The sequence below is a fragment of the Camellia sinensis genome, chromosome 4 (assembly GCF_055761805.1).
Source record: "Camellia sinensis isolate YWXY chromosome 4, ASM5576180v1, whole genome shotgun sequence".
Taxonomy (NCBI): Eukaryota; Viridiplantae; Streptophyta; class Magnoliopsida; order Ericales; family Theaceae; genus Camellia; species Camellia sinensis.
Window position 1 is genome coordinate 33,663,919 of NC_138964.1, and position 15,153 is coordinate 33,679,071.

At 32.5% G+C, this 15,153-nt stretch overlaps 1 protein-coding gene across 1 annotated transcript; it reads right to left on the reverse strand.

Annotated features, from left to right (window-relative positions):
- Positions 1–4,758: 4,758 nt before the first annotated feature.
- LOC114292713 (uncharacterized) lies at positions 4,759–10,937 on the reverse strand. The gene is made up of 4 exons (XM_028236736.2): positions 10,312–10,937; positions 6,604–6,665; positions 6,363–6,467; positions 4,759–5,103 (listed from the first exon to the last, which is right to left on the reverse strand). The coding sequence occupies exons 1-4, from the start codon at positions 10,538–10,540 to the stop codon at positions 4,963–4,965; spliced, it is 537 nt and encodes a 178-aa protein (XP_028092537.2). The 5' UTR covers positions 10,541–10,937; the 3' UTR covers positions 4,759–4,962.
- Between the last annotated feature and the right edge of the window lie 4,216 nt (positions 10,938–15,153).

Below are 15,153 nucleotides of genomic sequence, written 5' to 3' on the forward strand. Positions count from 1 at the left end.
ATGATTTGTGTACTACAGTCAAGAGATGGAAGATCTATATTGAACTTTAATTTGTAATGATTTGTGCAAGTGGTTGGCCTAGTGGATACAACTTGAGATCTGAGGGTGTGAACCCTCTAGGTCTTAGGTTTAGTATTTACTAGCCCCAAAATGTTCTTTGGGACTAGTCCATATAAAACATTTGCTCTGGTCTCAGGTTTAGTATTTACTAGCTCCAAAATGTTCTTTGGGACTAGTCCATATAAAATATTTGCTCTGGCTTTAAATGGAACTCCCGCAAGTGGTGTAATGCCCCCAAAATATAAGACATGATTACCCCAATTACTCCATGCAATCAATGAACTCAGATTTCCATTAATCAAATCTCTATAGTTGTATTTCATTCATGAAAGAGATTTACAAAAGGAGTCCACATGCAGTACTTATTCAATCTTTTCTAAGTTAAATCCATAGCATGTGCAACTATTTTAAACAAGAAATAATCAACAAAAGTAATGCCTCAGGGGCTATAAGTTTAATGAGGCTTAAGCCTAATTACACAAAAATGGTTAACAAATCTATACAATTTAAGCCCTTGCCTTGTCAAAAGTAATCACAAAAGATAAAGAGGCTTTGCTCTCAAAAATATTCCAACGCCATTAACTAGGAAGGATCACTACATCCTTTCCTAGACAAAATCTACGAGGGATGAGTAAAAAACCCAATAGAGATATCTTAATAAAGTATATATATTTTTAAGTAGCCTTAATTACATGAATGCAGATGTCATGTCCTACTCCAATGTCATAAGCTTTCCAATCTTTTGAAAACTCATGCAATGTTCTTTTCGAAAAGTTTAATATCTCAATGAAATTCAATGATATAACAGGGTAGTAAATACGACTTAGACTAATCCCCAAGGCTAATATCTGCAAGTAGGCTTATCAGGCATTACCAAATCCTATCATACCGGCTTCTAACCAGAGGGCTTAGGCATTCACATGCACGTGTTTTTGGTCTTACACAAAGGACACTCAAGCCAACTTAGTTCTCAACTACACCCCAACAAAATTCCCATCATATTTAGGCCAAGTTTGGCAATCCAAAAATAATCTATCTTTTTATCTTTTTTCTATCACATCACCTCTCTACTTTTCTGCACATCTTTTCGTAAAAAGACAAAAAGTACACTTATTTAGGTCATCCCAAACAACTCCTTACTTCAAAACATTCCAAACTCAAACATTACTTTCTTAAAACAATAAATTCAATTTTCAAAATATAGCTGTCATGAAACAATATTCAAAACCATGCATGTTTATGAAATGAGATTCAAATGTATATATATACACATCCTCATCGTGTAATTTCTACAATTCTCGACACTTATTCAAAGTGAAGTACAATATCCCAATATTTCTCAAAATCATAACCAAAGTCTGAATCCATGTGACATATGACACCATTTCATATTCACAATCATTTTTCATTTTCATATCATAATCCAAGCATATACAAATTCATGCTATCTTTGATTTCTCAATAACAACATTCATCTATCCCAATCAGCACAATTACATGTAATAATTTCATTATTTTCTTAAAAAAATTTCCAACAATTTCTTGAATATCTCACAAAATCCTTTTATTCCCAATTTTCCAAAACCTGGGATTTAACCAAAAAGAGTGTTTTTCTTCATTTTCAGCACATTCCTCCTCCATGTACTGCCAAAAGGTTCATCAGTTCACCAAAACAATATACTTTAAGCCAAATTATAAGAAGAACCATTTTTCAACATTTTTCCAAAACCCAATACTTCAAACCTCAAACCTTCTATCCAAAATCATAGCAAAATAGGCAAAACATGTTAAAAGCATCTATATAACTCAAAGAAACTCCCTACCTTAAGTTTTTGGAAGAAAAGATGAGAAAAGCTTCAAAATCTACGGCATTGTAATCCAATCTCCACCGTACACAACGTAACCCTTGATGAGCTCTTCAATATTAATGAAAGCACAAGGGTCAAAAACCCAACGAATTGATGAAGATCAAGGATTTGATGAGGTGGGTGGAGGGTTTTCTAGAGAGAGATGAGAGAAAAGAGAGAAAGTGAAATGTACAGAGAGAGTGTGATGTGAAAAGTGAAAGAGAAATGTGTATAGGTTCAACTGTTAAGTGTTTGGACATATTTTTCGAAACTATCTATGGATATACTGCTCAAGCGAACAATTCAAACAAACCACACGAGCAATGAAATCTTCGCTAGAGCAAAGATTGCACACTCCTAAGATTTCAAACTGTAGTACAAAGTACTGGGAGGATGACGTTACCGCTCGAGCGACAAAAGTATCGCTCGAGCGGTCCCGACATAGAAGTGAGACAATAGCAACCTAAATGCATTCCCATCATTCTTGAACTCACTCCAACATCCAAAAAAGAAAACAACACCTCAGAATACACTAGGATGTACATGAATGACTACCAGGAAAGGAATAGGTAACAATACGAGACTCATAAAGCTCAATAGTAGCAATGACGTTCAAAAGAAATAGAAATTTTGAATTAAAATACTCAATTTGCTTTAAAAGGACTCCGGGACATCACAAGTGAGCAGTAGGATTTGCCTCCTAAGATTAGTCGATGTGCATGTAAGCTGATCTGGATACCCAATTATAAAATATAAAATATAAAATAAATCGTAATGATTCTAATGAAAAAGGTACCTCAATGACTTGTAGACTTGTAAAAAAACAAAGGAACCATGTCATGTTACAAATTGCAAATCAAAACTCATCTACAATTAAAGAATCTTAGTATAAAAAAGTGATTGTTGGGTACCAAACTTAAAAATCATTATTAATCGTTAGATTTCAATAAGAAAAAATTTAGACATTGATGGGTAATAAGCAAAATTGGATACACAAAACAAGATGATTTTCTAGCTTTACTTACTACTGAAACTAATTACTTACTACACAATATGACCATACTTACCTCTCGATTTGATCACTTTTACCACACAATGTGATCATCTACTTACAACTATAAATAACTGTACTTGTCACTCAATATGACCATACTCAACAATATTTTTGGATATAAAACCTAAAATTTATAGTTTTGTACCATAATTAGACCCAATCATATAAGACATTTGTCATTAAGACCACTTAATAAAGTGTTTAGTTGGTATGTTTGTTGATATATTAGTTAGCGTTTCTAATATTTTTGTTTTGGTATAATGACATTTTAGTAATGTGATGGACCAGAATTCTGCAGAAACATTTATAAAGAAAGTCTCTAACAAAGATGAAGAATTTGAATACTAGGGTAAAATACTAACAATAATTAGGATTGCAAATAAGTTGAATTGAGTAATAAGTTGTTCAAATTTGATTTAAAAATTTAATGAGTCTTATAACGTGTTTAATCTTTAGACTGTTTACATAACAAGTCAATCGTGAACAGTTTAGACACGAGTCCAGCTCAAGTTTTTATAGTATATAAATAGGTTTATTGAGCTAAGTAATAGATTGTTAAAACTTAATTTGGAAATCTTAATAAATCTTAAAATCTATTCCAATTTGACATATTTTTTTTGAAATTTGCAAGTGGAGAGTGGGGTAAGATCTCTCTTCTTTTTTTCTTTGTTTTTTTTTTGGCAAAAAACAGAGTAATTCATTGATAGAGATAAAGATTACAAGAGTTTAAACATCCATACAATACCATACAGCACCAAATACAAAATTGATTCAAAAGATTCAAATTTAAGTACATGGTGTCACTCTCACCATGAACATGTACAGTGACCATAATCACACACCATCCAAGAGTGGTGGCATCATGGTCAGAGACATATTTTCAAGTGGTTTAGTAAATATGAAGTCATGAATTCAAGTCTTATAAATAAATTTAATCAAATTATAGTTTAATTATCTTAAAAGAGCACGTGTAAATTCCCCCAAAGCCTCTCATGTCCAATTCTCATAAGGTCTAATTTATATCATGATGCCCAAAAAAAAAAAATGTCACACGTTCATAGCCCCATCTTACCCTTCTTCATCTAGAATTTAAAAAAATTTAATGTCCCTGGACAGAGTTGGTAGTAAAAGAAAGAGAGAAACAATCTGTGCTTTTGGGCTTTAGTTTTCATTGGTGAATATTTTTCCAGGAAAGTCTTACTATTCTTAAATTTCATTTTGACATTTTTGAGAAACATACTCAAGTTTGCAACCTTATAAACTATTTTTGAATTTTTTTATTTTCCGATTTTTTATAATTTTTTATCTTTAGTGAACATTTTGCATTTGCATGAAAAAACAAATACTTTTAAGGTGAAGAAATCTTTTTTTTTTTAAAAAAAAAATCAATGAAAACTAGAATATAAAATCAACACATTTTCGTATTTTTTTTTTTAATATCTTTAGCAAATTTTTTGGTCAAAATTTTCATAAATATTTACTTTTTAAGCACACCTAAGAAAAACTAAAATATGAAAGGAAGAAAAAAAAACACAAATAACAAAATTGTCAAACGAAATAAAAAAAACAAAAAACAAAAATCTCCACTAGAGCAACTCATTTTTTTCTTTTTATTTATTTATTTATTTTTATGGAAAATGTGTAATTAGTGGGAAAAAACAACACAGTATTCTGATGTGAATTAGTGGGAAAACTTGTGTTCGTCATGCAGCTTTGCTTTCAATATGCAGACACATTCACAATCACTATAATCCCCCTAAATTTCTTGGCACCTGAAGCATATTGATCGATATTACGTTGTCAAAATGAATATGCTTGGAATTTTAATATGAAATTGAAGTAATGACAGAAATCATCGTCCCACCAATGCATACCCACAACCTATACACCACAGGAAAATTATAAGTACAAGAGAGAGGGAGAGGTAACTATGGAGAGCATAACCGTCACGTTGACATTAACGTTTTTCATATTCTCAACAAACCGTCACTCCTGCCTTGTTCACTTGTACTTTTCCATTATTCTTCTCGCTTCTTCTAAACTGTCCTCCTCAGTAGTAGTAGTAGTAGTGCCTCCACCCCCTTTTGGGCCATCGTCCTTGTTCAAGGCTATAAATGTGAAATATATGAGTCCCATCACCGCCTGTTACAAAAAGAAAATTCAAAAAAAAAAAAAAAAACCCATGAAGTTATGACATTCAAAACGATGATGTACAGACACTGACATCATGCTTATTGGCAAAAAAATAAAATAAAAGACATCTAACATGCGTGCACAATGAAGGGAATCAACTAATGCAGTGGGTTGCCTTTAAAGTTGACTATATAGTTAGGTACATTTTAACACCATAAGACACAGATTTCTGGTGCCTATTTGAAGATCGATTGAAAACGTTTAACAAACATGGTGTTTTCTTACCTAATATTGGTATTTTCTAAATTCTTCAGCGGACCATCTTGGAACATCACCAGTTAAAAAGGCATTAGCAAGGAAATGACAAAATTCAAGTCCTCAATAGACAGATCCTTTTTTTTTTTCCACGTGTAAGATAAGTACATTAAGACTCTCAAATGACGTAGTTAGCACCCTTTTTATGTAGACATGCAATAGAGACACATAATGGCATCCCCACGCCCATAACACTGCATACCTTACAGCTATGTTTGGATTAAGGATCTGAGTGGGGATTTGTGGAAGGAAAGGAAAAATTCACTGTTCCCTTCCCTTTTCCTTTTACTTCACAAATTCTTGATCCAAACGTAACCTATGTGACATTATAGGGAGTTTTTGTGCCCATCTATCTTCTTCCATGATATTCACATGTCCACAAACCACAAACCACAAACAAAAGAAATTTCTGATTCATCAGTAAGAGTAATTCCTACTAGTTACTTCTTCAAATCAAATCAAGCATAAAGTCCCATCAAATGGGATCGGCTAAATGAATCCTCATCCTCCACTCGACTATGTTAAAGGCCATTTGGTTAGTCAAATTAAAGATACTCATATTTCTAGTTACTACACTAACCCACGTCAATTTAGGTTTGCTCTTTCCCCCAACACTTCACTCTACTGTCATTGTATCACATTTTTTTACTACTGCCTCTGTTGGTCTCCATTGTATATGACCAAACCATCTCAATCTATTCTCTCTTAGCTTATCTTCTATCGGTGCTACTCCTACCTATTCACGAATATACTCATTCCTTGTTCTCCACTAGTTGCTTCTTCACATTAGAGAAATTCCTTGGAAACCAGTAAAGCACAATCACACACAAGACAATATGCCCCTCCCTTAATCAAGAGAAATTTAACCAATTTTCTTTTTCCTATCAAAATTGACAAACAAAAGAAATTACATGAGAATCACAGAGACATAAAGAAATATATTGACAACATACCAGCACAAAGAAAGCTGTAGACAAAACCGATTTGAGAACAAAAAGTGCAAGGGCCACAGCAACTACAGTAAGAGAAATCCTTGCTATTGGTCTTGGAACAGAATCCTATCACCCAAATGAAAAGTACACAAATAAATTTTTTGTAATGTGAATAAGAATTATATAAACTGGATTTGAACTAACTATGACTGCAATCAGATCTTTACACGAGTTGAACAGAAGAGAGAGAAGATGAACTTACAGGCACCATATTGGCTCCAGCTTCAATTCCATCATTACCCACCTTCCATACCGTTTGAAGAACTACTCCACAGAATATTGAAGGCCAATTAGCAGGAAATGAAAACTTGAAGGCCAAGTTTGGCATCATCCAAAAAATTTAAAAAGCCAAAAAGTCACTAAAAAAGCAAAAAAGTCCATACTATTTATCACTTTTTTGGCGGGAAATCTGTCAATTAAAAAAAAAAAGAAAAAAAAAAAAGAAGTGCAACAAGGCGCTGCACAACACTGTGCAGCCACACATCCAATTGGTTTGATGACGTGGCACACTTCTAAGCCACACATGCCATAAAAAAAAAAGAAAAAAAAAAAAGAAAAGGGACAGCAAGGACACTGCACAGTCCAGCTGCTTGTGTCAGCGACGATAATATGGTAATTTTACAATTTTATACAATATTTTAATACACATTTTTTCATAAAAAATCAAAAAGTTAACCCAAACATCCATATTTTTTTCCTCTACTTTTTAGTCCAAAAAGACAAAAAGTGCACTTATTTAGGACACCTCAAACAACCCCTAAACTGTAGTTGCTGCATGTTTTATAAATTGCACAATCTCGTAAAGTATCCACAGTATTTGCTTCCACTACATTATAATACAATGGGAGGGAGGAAAGTTGATACCATAAGGCAATTGAAGGGCCTAACTTTTTAAGCATGATGACACCTTATATGCTCATTGGTCTGCCTATACCAGTTTCAATGTGTGACAGTTTTTTTTTTTTTTTTTTGCTAAAAGTATAAAACAAGAGAGGGGAAAGCCAACACAGTAGACAATAGGTACATGGAATTGCAATTATCAAGATTAATTACAACTATGAAGCAGGGTTACAGCAATGGATAAGGGATGTTGGGTATAACATGGTATGGATACATTGATACATCAAGAATCTATAAAGCACGGACACCTCTTTGAGGGCCGCATATCAGTCAGACACGTGCCGGACACAGACATGCACTGAAGTGAGTGTCCCTTTTTTTTTTTTTTATTATTTTTTTTTTTTTTGCAGACAAACACGTAAGGGACACGTTTGGACACGTTTGGGATACCACGGGTCATAAATATAATTTCTGAAACTTCAAGTAGGGGTCAATTTGTAAAAAACAAAAATTAAAAATCAATTGCTAACCTAGTTTTTAACAGAGAGAAGAGAAGAGACTAAGAGAAAGGCTCATCAGTGGTCGCTGGTGGCTTGTCTCTGATCGGTTGTTGCTGGTGGGTCGGAGCTGGTCGGAGCTCGTTGGTCTCTGCTTGTTGCTCGATGGTCGTTGCACGTAAGGTATGTTGCTCGATTCTCTTCTTCTTCTTTCCTCTCTCTCGCTCTCTCTCTCTCTCTCTCTCTCTCTCTCTCTCTCTCTCTCTCCCTTTTTTCTCTTTTATGCTCATTCGAATCCCTCTCTCTCTCTCTCTCTTCTATTTTATTTTTTATTTTTCTTCTTCAAAAAAATTTTTTGGTGGCTTTTCTCTCAATTTGTTTGTCTTATTTATTTAATGTGTATATATATATTTTGTTGATTAGTTTACAACAACAATTTTTTTTTTTTTATTAATTTTAATGATATGTGTTTATTAATTTTATAATTTTATGACATATAATAAATAATTTTAATTATGTATATTAAACGTGTCATCAATGTGTCGTGTCCCTATTTTTTAAACATTTGCATATTCGCATGTCCGTATCGTGTGGCGTGTCCGTGTCTATGTCGTGTCACGTGTAAGTGTCCGTACTTCATAGCCAAGAATACAATTATATATGCATGTATATAAATAATTTAGAAAGTAATGTTGTCATAACATATTTGTAACAAACTATTTATTGTTATTTATCAACTAATATTCTCAATCTGAAACTTTTAATAGATTCACAAAAAAAATTAAAGTTGTGTTTGGAAGGATTTTCAAATTATAATTCTACCCACACATTCTAACACCATGTTTGGATAGGATTTTCAAATTATATTTCCACAACAAACAAAAAAATCTATCTCAGGTGCGATTTTAAAATATATATATATATATATTTTTTTAAATTTGGCTTAACCGGTCGTCCGGAATAGTGTTCGATTTTTTTTTTTTGTACCTGTTATTTTTATATTATATAAAAAAAAATATTTGCGAAATTTTTTTATGAGTTTTGAATAGAATTTTGGGTTGTGTGTTTGATTATGAGTTGTAAGTTTTTGTATCAAATATCATATGTTACATCACTCAATTCAAACTCAATTTAAAACTCTTTTCAAAACTTATAACCAAACAAATTTTCCACACTCAAATCATAATTCCAACACTCACAAACTCAAAATACAACTCTATTCTCAAATCATAATTATAAAACTCTACCAAACACTACCTAAACTTCTATTATGTGGACTCAAACTTTGATCATATTTGACATGCTTTAATCTCAATATTTCCCAATTCCAAGGAATATTCGGACTATTGAAAGCTATTCTTATATTTACCTTAGCAATCATGCTACTCAACAAATGCTTCATCTTAATTTGAAGATAGGTATCCGAAAAGTATCGAGTACTTATTTAAATTTAAACAAATTAATTTCAAATTATGAAAACATTTAGGAAGTACTAAAGATTCAAATACACATTACCAAAATATCCGATATGGATACGGCTCCTAAAATATATGTGCTTCATAGACTTTAAATTCCGAATAAAGAACGCCTATTAGGAACCATATGCTGACTTGGGAACTACATCCAGTGTGTTTATCATAATAGCAAAAGCGTTGAAGCTAGTTACTTGCGAAGGGTTTCACACGGAAATGTTTTCTTCCAACGTCAACAATAATTCAACTTACCCTCTATACTAAATTTCTGTGGCAAACACTACACAATGACATTCTCAAGTCTAGTTATTCCCCAAACTTTGACTGGTTATAGATTGTTATTTCAGAGATACCACAACATCAATTTTCATTCCTGGATAATATGTGATCTTTATGAACTACTTTCACTGATCATAGACTGTTATCTCCTTTTAAAAAGTTACCAGTATGCATTAATATTTATGAATTTGAAGCCATGGCACACTATTAAACTACAATTAAGTCCTTTATGATAGCATTTAAATGAAAGTTTTGAGTCACATCACTTCTGGGCTCACCAATCTAACACTGCAGGAGCCAATGTTCAGTATAATCAAACAAATTACTATAATGGGAAGACAACATAACAAGTAGAATTATTGCACAATCATTTCAAATCGCTACCACTACATGTAAATACTTCAACAGGCTCAAAAATCATTGAGGTAAGGTTGCGTCCAACTTATCCCTATGCACCATGTTGCTTTAAAATAAATTTAATAATCTTCATACCATATACAAACCGCAATTTTTCTAGGGGAAATATGAATACAAAGTACGTTTAAAAAAAAAAAAAAAAAAATCAGATTAGTGGAAAATTACAAATTAATAATTAAAGTCTTAAACACTTCCATGAATCTGTAATTATTTTGTGAAACTACCACTAAATTGTGATTTCCCCATTTCTCTTTCTTTCATAAAAATCAAATGAGTATCATCCACAGGTGATCAAATTTCAAGAAACCCACAAAAGAACTAACTGAAGCTATAAAATTAGGGCAAATTTCAGAAGCACTGTAAAGTAACAATTAAGGAAAATTTCAGAGGAAAAAAGCTAATTACCTTTCAAGAAATTGGACTGTGCAGCGAAGACGACCGGAATGGAGTGAAATTTGTGGGTTTTGAGCTTCTTGAAATGAATGGTTGAGAGTAAAGATTGGTTCTTCAACAATGAAAGGGAATTGGAGGAAAGAAACTGAGAAGGGTTCAGAGCTAGGGTTTGTTTCTTGTAACATGTTGCAGAGTTGTGTGAAATACAGCAAAAATTATGGAGAATAAGTGTTGAAGCCATGAATGTGTATGTGTGTGTGTGTGTGTGTGTGTATTGTGTATACAAGCCTCTAATTAAGGAGTGGACTCTGAGAGTGGCTCTCCGTATGCGAGAGAGTTCACCTTTGTTTTGTTTTTTGTTTTTTTTTTCAAAGTTGGAGAGAGAGAGAGAGAGAGAGAGAGCACAAAGCAAATCATAAAAACGAAATTAGATGCATTTTCAGAATTGTTTTTATTTTTTTTAAATAATTAAAAATTAATTTAATGACAAAATAATATATATATATATATATATATTTTTGTTGCATTAATATATTTTAGTATTTATTTTTGTCAAATTATTTTTTATTTTTTTTTATAAAATGGCAAAATCAAAAATCAAATTAATTTGATATATTTGGGGTGAGTTGGCTATCACCATTTTAATATCTTATTTATTTGGCGAATCAAGATAGATGAAATTTTCAATAGAAAAATATTTGAAATATTTAATTCATCATTTTTAAAAATAAAAATGTTACAGACCCACGTAGATGACCTAATGATGCCACCTAAGCAACTGGATCCACTTGTAAGTAGGGTTGTGTTGTCTGTCACGTCACAAGAAATAATTGATTGGCGTAGGCCAGCTCTATGTAACGTTCCACATGTGTATGCATTGTGATGGATGGGATAGTGGGGCTCGCAATTTTATATCGTGTGATTAGAAAATATAAGAGAATATAAAAATTTATAATTAATATGATATATGATCACGTATTGTTTCAGAATCAATTAATAATTTTTTCTCATTTCACAAACCAATAAAAGTAAGGAAAATGCAGCATTTAATTTTTAAAAGTGTTTAATCTTTTTTTTTTAAAAAGTGTTTTACTCTTTTAAAAAATAATTCTTTGCCTACAACATTTAATTTTTTTTTTTGCATTAAGAGTAAAACACCTTTTTTTTTTCGTTGGTAAAACACTAATAAATCTCAAAATGTGGTATTGTGAATTATTTAATCTTTTTTTTTTTTTTCTTATGAATCCCAAGGTTTCATTAAAATGAAAATTACACAAAAAGATAATCACTTACACGTTTAGATTTAATTTTTTAGGGATAAAAATGGATTTCTCCAAATATGAAATTACACATTTGGAAAATTCGCACTATAAAAATTTTGGATTTTCCCTCCTTAAACAAATCTCACATTACAAATAAGAACATAACACTCTTATATAACACTCGAATAACGTAACATTTCAATGTAACATACTAAAAAAGTCTTTAGTGTACTTTTTTTAAATATAACAACATGACGCTTTGAACTTTTTTCCAAATGTAAGACTCTGATGTAACACATTCCAATGTAACACACCAAAAATTTTCTTAGTGTACTTTTTCCAAATGTAACACCGATCCAATCAATGTAGTCTCAAATGTAACACTCCAATGTAATACACATAAAAACACTACTTAGTATACTCTTTTCAAACGTAACACTCACAGTTTGAAATTATACATTTATCCAAAACTTACTAACGAATTTTTGTATTCCTTTTGGAATGCTTTGAAGAATCCCACACCATTTTAGATTGGTTTGAAGAATCTCACATCTTTTTTTTAAGTGTTACATTGGAATATTACGTTTAGAAAAAGTATACTAAGGAATTATTTTGTATGTTACATTGAAGTGTTATACTAAAGAGTTTTTTTATAGTGTTACATTGCAGTGTTACGTTTAGAAAAAGTATAATAAGGAGTTTTTTTTTTTTTGAGTATTATATAAGAGTGTTACAAATTAAAATTATATATTTGCTACTGCTAAAATATTTGAACAATCCTACATCCTTTTAGAATGTTTGAAGAATTCTCTATCACAATTCATTCCAAATAAAAAAGATTTTCATATAAAAATTCATCCCAAATTTGATTACCATAAGTTGTGTATATTACCTTTCTAACATAAAAGGAAAAAAAAAAAATACAAAAGAAGAAAAAATAATAGAAATAAGGGAGACTTATTTATAAGTCTTTTTTCAGACACTTATGGTAGGCTAAGTCCTGTGTAATTTCTTATAGACTCTCAAGTCCTATTTAGATAGGAATGTATTCCACAAGATCCTACATAAACGTAACGTGACGTGACACTTACATAAACGTAATGTAATGTGACACCTACATAAACGTAACGTAACGTGACACCTAAATAAACGTAATGTGACACCTACATAAACGTAACGTAACGTAACGTGTCACGTTACGTTTCGCAAACTTAATGAGTTTTTATTTTTTTAAATTGAATGTGAAAATGTTGCTGGTTTATGTTGGTGTCACGTCACGTTTCATATAAATATGATCTATGGCAACATTAGGTGTCACGTTACGTTACATTTATGTAGATATGATTTATGGTAACATGCAATTTCCTATAGATCATAGGTGTCACATTACGTTTATGTAGGTATCACGTCACATTTATATATAGGTGTCACGTTACGTTACGTTTATATAGATATGATCTATGATAACATTCAATTTCCTATATATGGTTTTACTATTATTTATGATATTAACAACTAATATTGAGGGTAAATGTGTCAACAAACTTTCCACAGGGCTTATGGGAACATAAGTTTTTTAGTAGGACCATATATAGCATAAGTCTCCCTAATAGGACTTATAAATAATTTTCCCTAGAAATAAAGTGTGATACCCCTGTTCCGTAGTATGCTAATTGGTCCTTAATTTGAGTATGATTATGTGTTTAGCATGATTTTATGTGCCATTATATGAAAATATGTGATTTTGAAGTTTTATCTGTTCACCGTAGGAATATCTATTTGAATAATCTACTTTGGAAATTAAATTGAAGGCCTTATCAGCCACAGAACCCGAAATTAATTACGCCATTGTGATTAGTGTAATTTTTAGAGCCTACGGTGAAATTTAATTGAAAAATTGATTCGGGTTAGATTAAGTCGATTTAATTGATAAATTAGAGCCCAATTACTTTATTAATATTATTTGACCTTAGTGGGTTTTGTTGTAAGTCTCTATACTCCCTACTCTCCCTTATTCACCTCATTTGACTGAACTTGGGACTCAAAAACATAGAGAGAGCCGGCTGTAGAGACGGGGGAGGAGAGAATTGTGTAATTGTTGGCCCAATCTTTGGAATTTGAAGATTTAGCTCAAGAATTGACTAGAGCTTAGAAGATTAAAACTTTTAGGTGAGTAATTCTTAGATTATAGTTTGTAATTTTGTGTGTGTTCAAGCTAATTTGGTGATCAAGAGTGAGATTGAAATGAAATTGTGTTGGATTTGTTGAATTGAAGCTTAATATGTGCATGCATGTAAAGACTTACTTTGAAATTGCATGTTTGAACACAAATGTGTATAATCCGTGTGAAATGTTAAAGGAAACTCATGTTTTGATCACCATTTGTGTTATCTAAGTTGAGAATGTGGCTAATTCATCACATGCATGTACAATTTGAGAAGATATGAGCTTGAATGCATGAGTTTGCTATGTTAGTGTTGGGTTTGACATATTTTGGGACATGCATGTAGATAAATCAAGAGATTAAGCTTCATAATGTTATAATCTTGCATTGGTGCCATGTTAGTATGATTATATTTGAGATTTGAGCCATTGCATGCAAGTAATTTAGCTGGAAAATCGATTTGGAGCTCAAGAACACAACCTGGAATTTCCAGAATTTTAACTTCCGCTTGTGCGGGGGAAAGGCCGCTCGAGCGGAGAAATCGTGCTCCTAGCACTTTTTGCAGAGTTGGATGTCCGCTTGAGCAGGATATCTCACGCTCGAGCGGGGAGTTTTGCAGACAGGCCTTTCGCTCGAGTGCTTTATTCCACGCCCGAGCGTATTTTTCATGCAACCAGTACTTTTGCAGGCCTTAAGGGTCCGCTCGAGCGGAGTAGTTGACGCTCGAGCGGGGACCTTGTTCTCTGAAATTTTATATGCTCGTTCTGTGTTTTGTTTTCCGTTCTCTTTCACTTGTAAGCACTCTTAGGCATGTGTTAAGCATTGTAAATGAGTTAATGAGATAAGAATAAACCCTAAAGAGGAATATGTGAATTAAAGAACGGGCTGAATTGATAATGACCCTTTTGTGTTCATGGAATGTGTAGGGTCAAGCTCCAGGGCAAATCCACAAGCCGATAACTGTGAGTAATATCGATATTTGAAAGCTTGTCAATGTCCAATTGTTATTTCCCTTATAAACTTTATGAGTTGCTAATTGGGATTGTGGACAAAAGTTTGATATTATAGAAATGAATGGACCGAAGGTCGTTTTGATAGAAATGAATGGACCGAAAGTCGTTTGGATAGAAATGAATGGACCGAAGGTCGTTTTGACGTGAATGAGTGGGCCGAAGGCCGTTTTGACATAAATGAATGGACCTAAGGTCGTTTTGACACGAATGTATGGGCCGAAGGCCGTTTTGACGTAAATGAATGGGCCAAAGTCCGTTTTGACAAAAATGAATGGGCCGAAGGTCGTTCTAACATAGATGAATGGGCCGAAGGCCGTTTTGACATGAATGGAAATCTGATTGGGCCAAAGGCCAGTATGTTTGGAACTACAGTCATTTGATCTGAATTTTGTGTAAGTGTATATATGTTAAGCAT

What these genes read in the sequence shown, in the direction of transcription:
- LOC114292713 (XM_028236736.2), bottom strand. Translation starts at nt 10,540, where the DNA reads ATGGCTTCAACACTTATTCTCCATAATTTTTGCTGTATTTCACACAAC. An exon ending in ACAGTCCAATTTCTTGAAAG is followed by an intron (nt 6,666 to 10,311) that starts GTAATTAGCTTT and finishes TCTGTGGAGTAG; the next exon opens with TTCTTCAAACGGTATGGAAG. An exon ending in CTGGAGCCAATATGGTGCCT is followed by an intron (nt 6,468 to 6,603) that starts GTAAGTTCATCT and finishes TTTGGGTGATAG; the next exon opens with GATTCTGTTCCAAGACCAAT.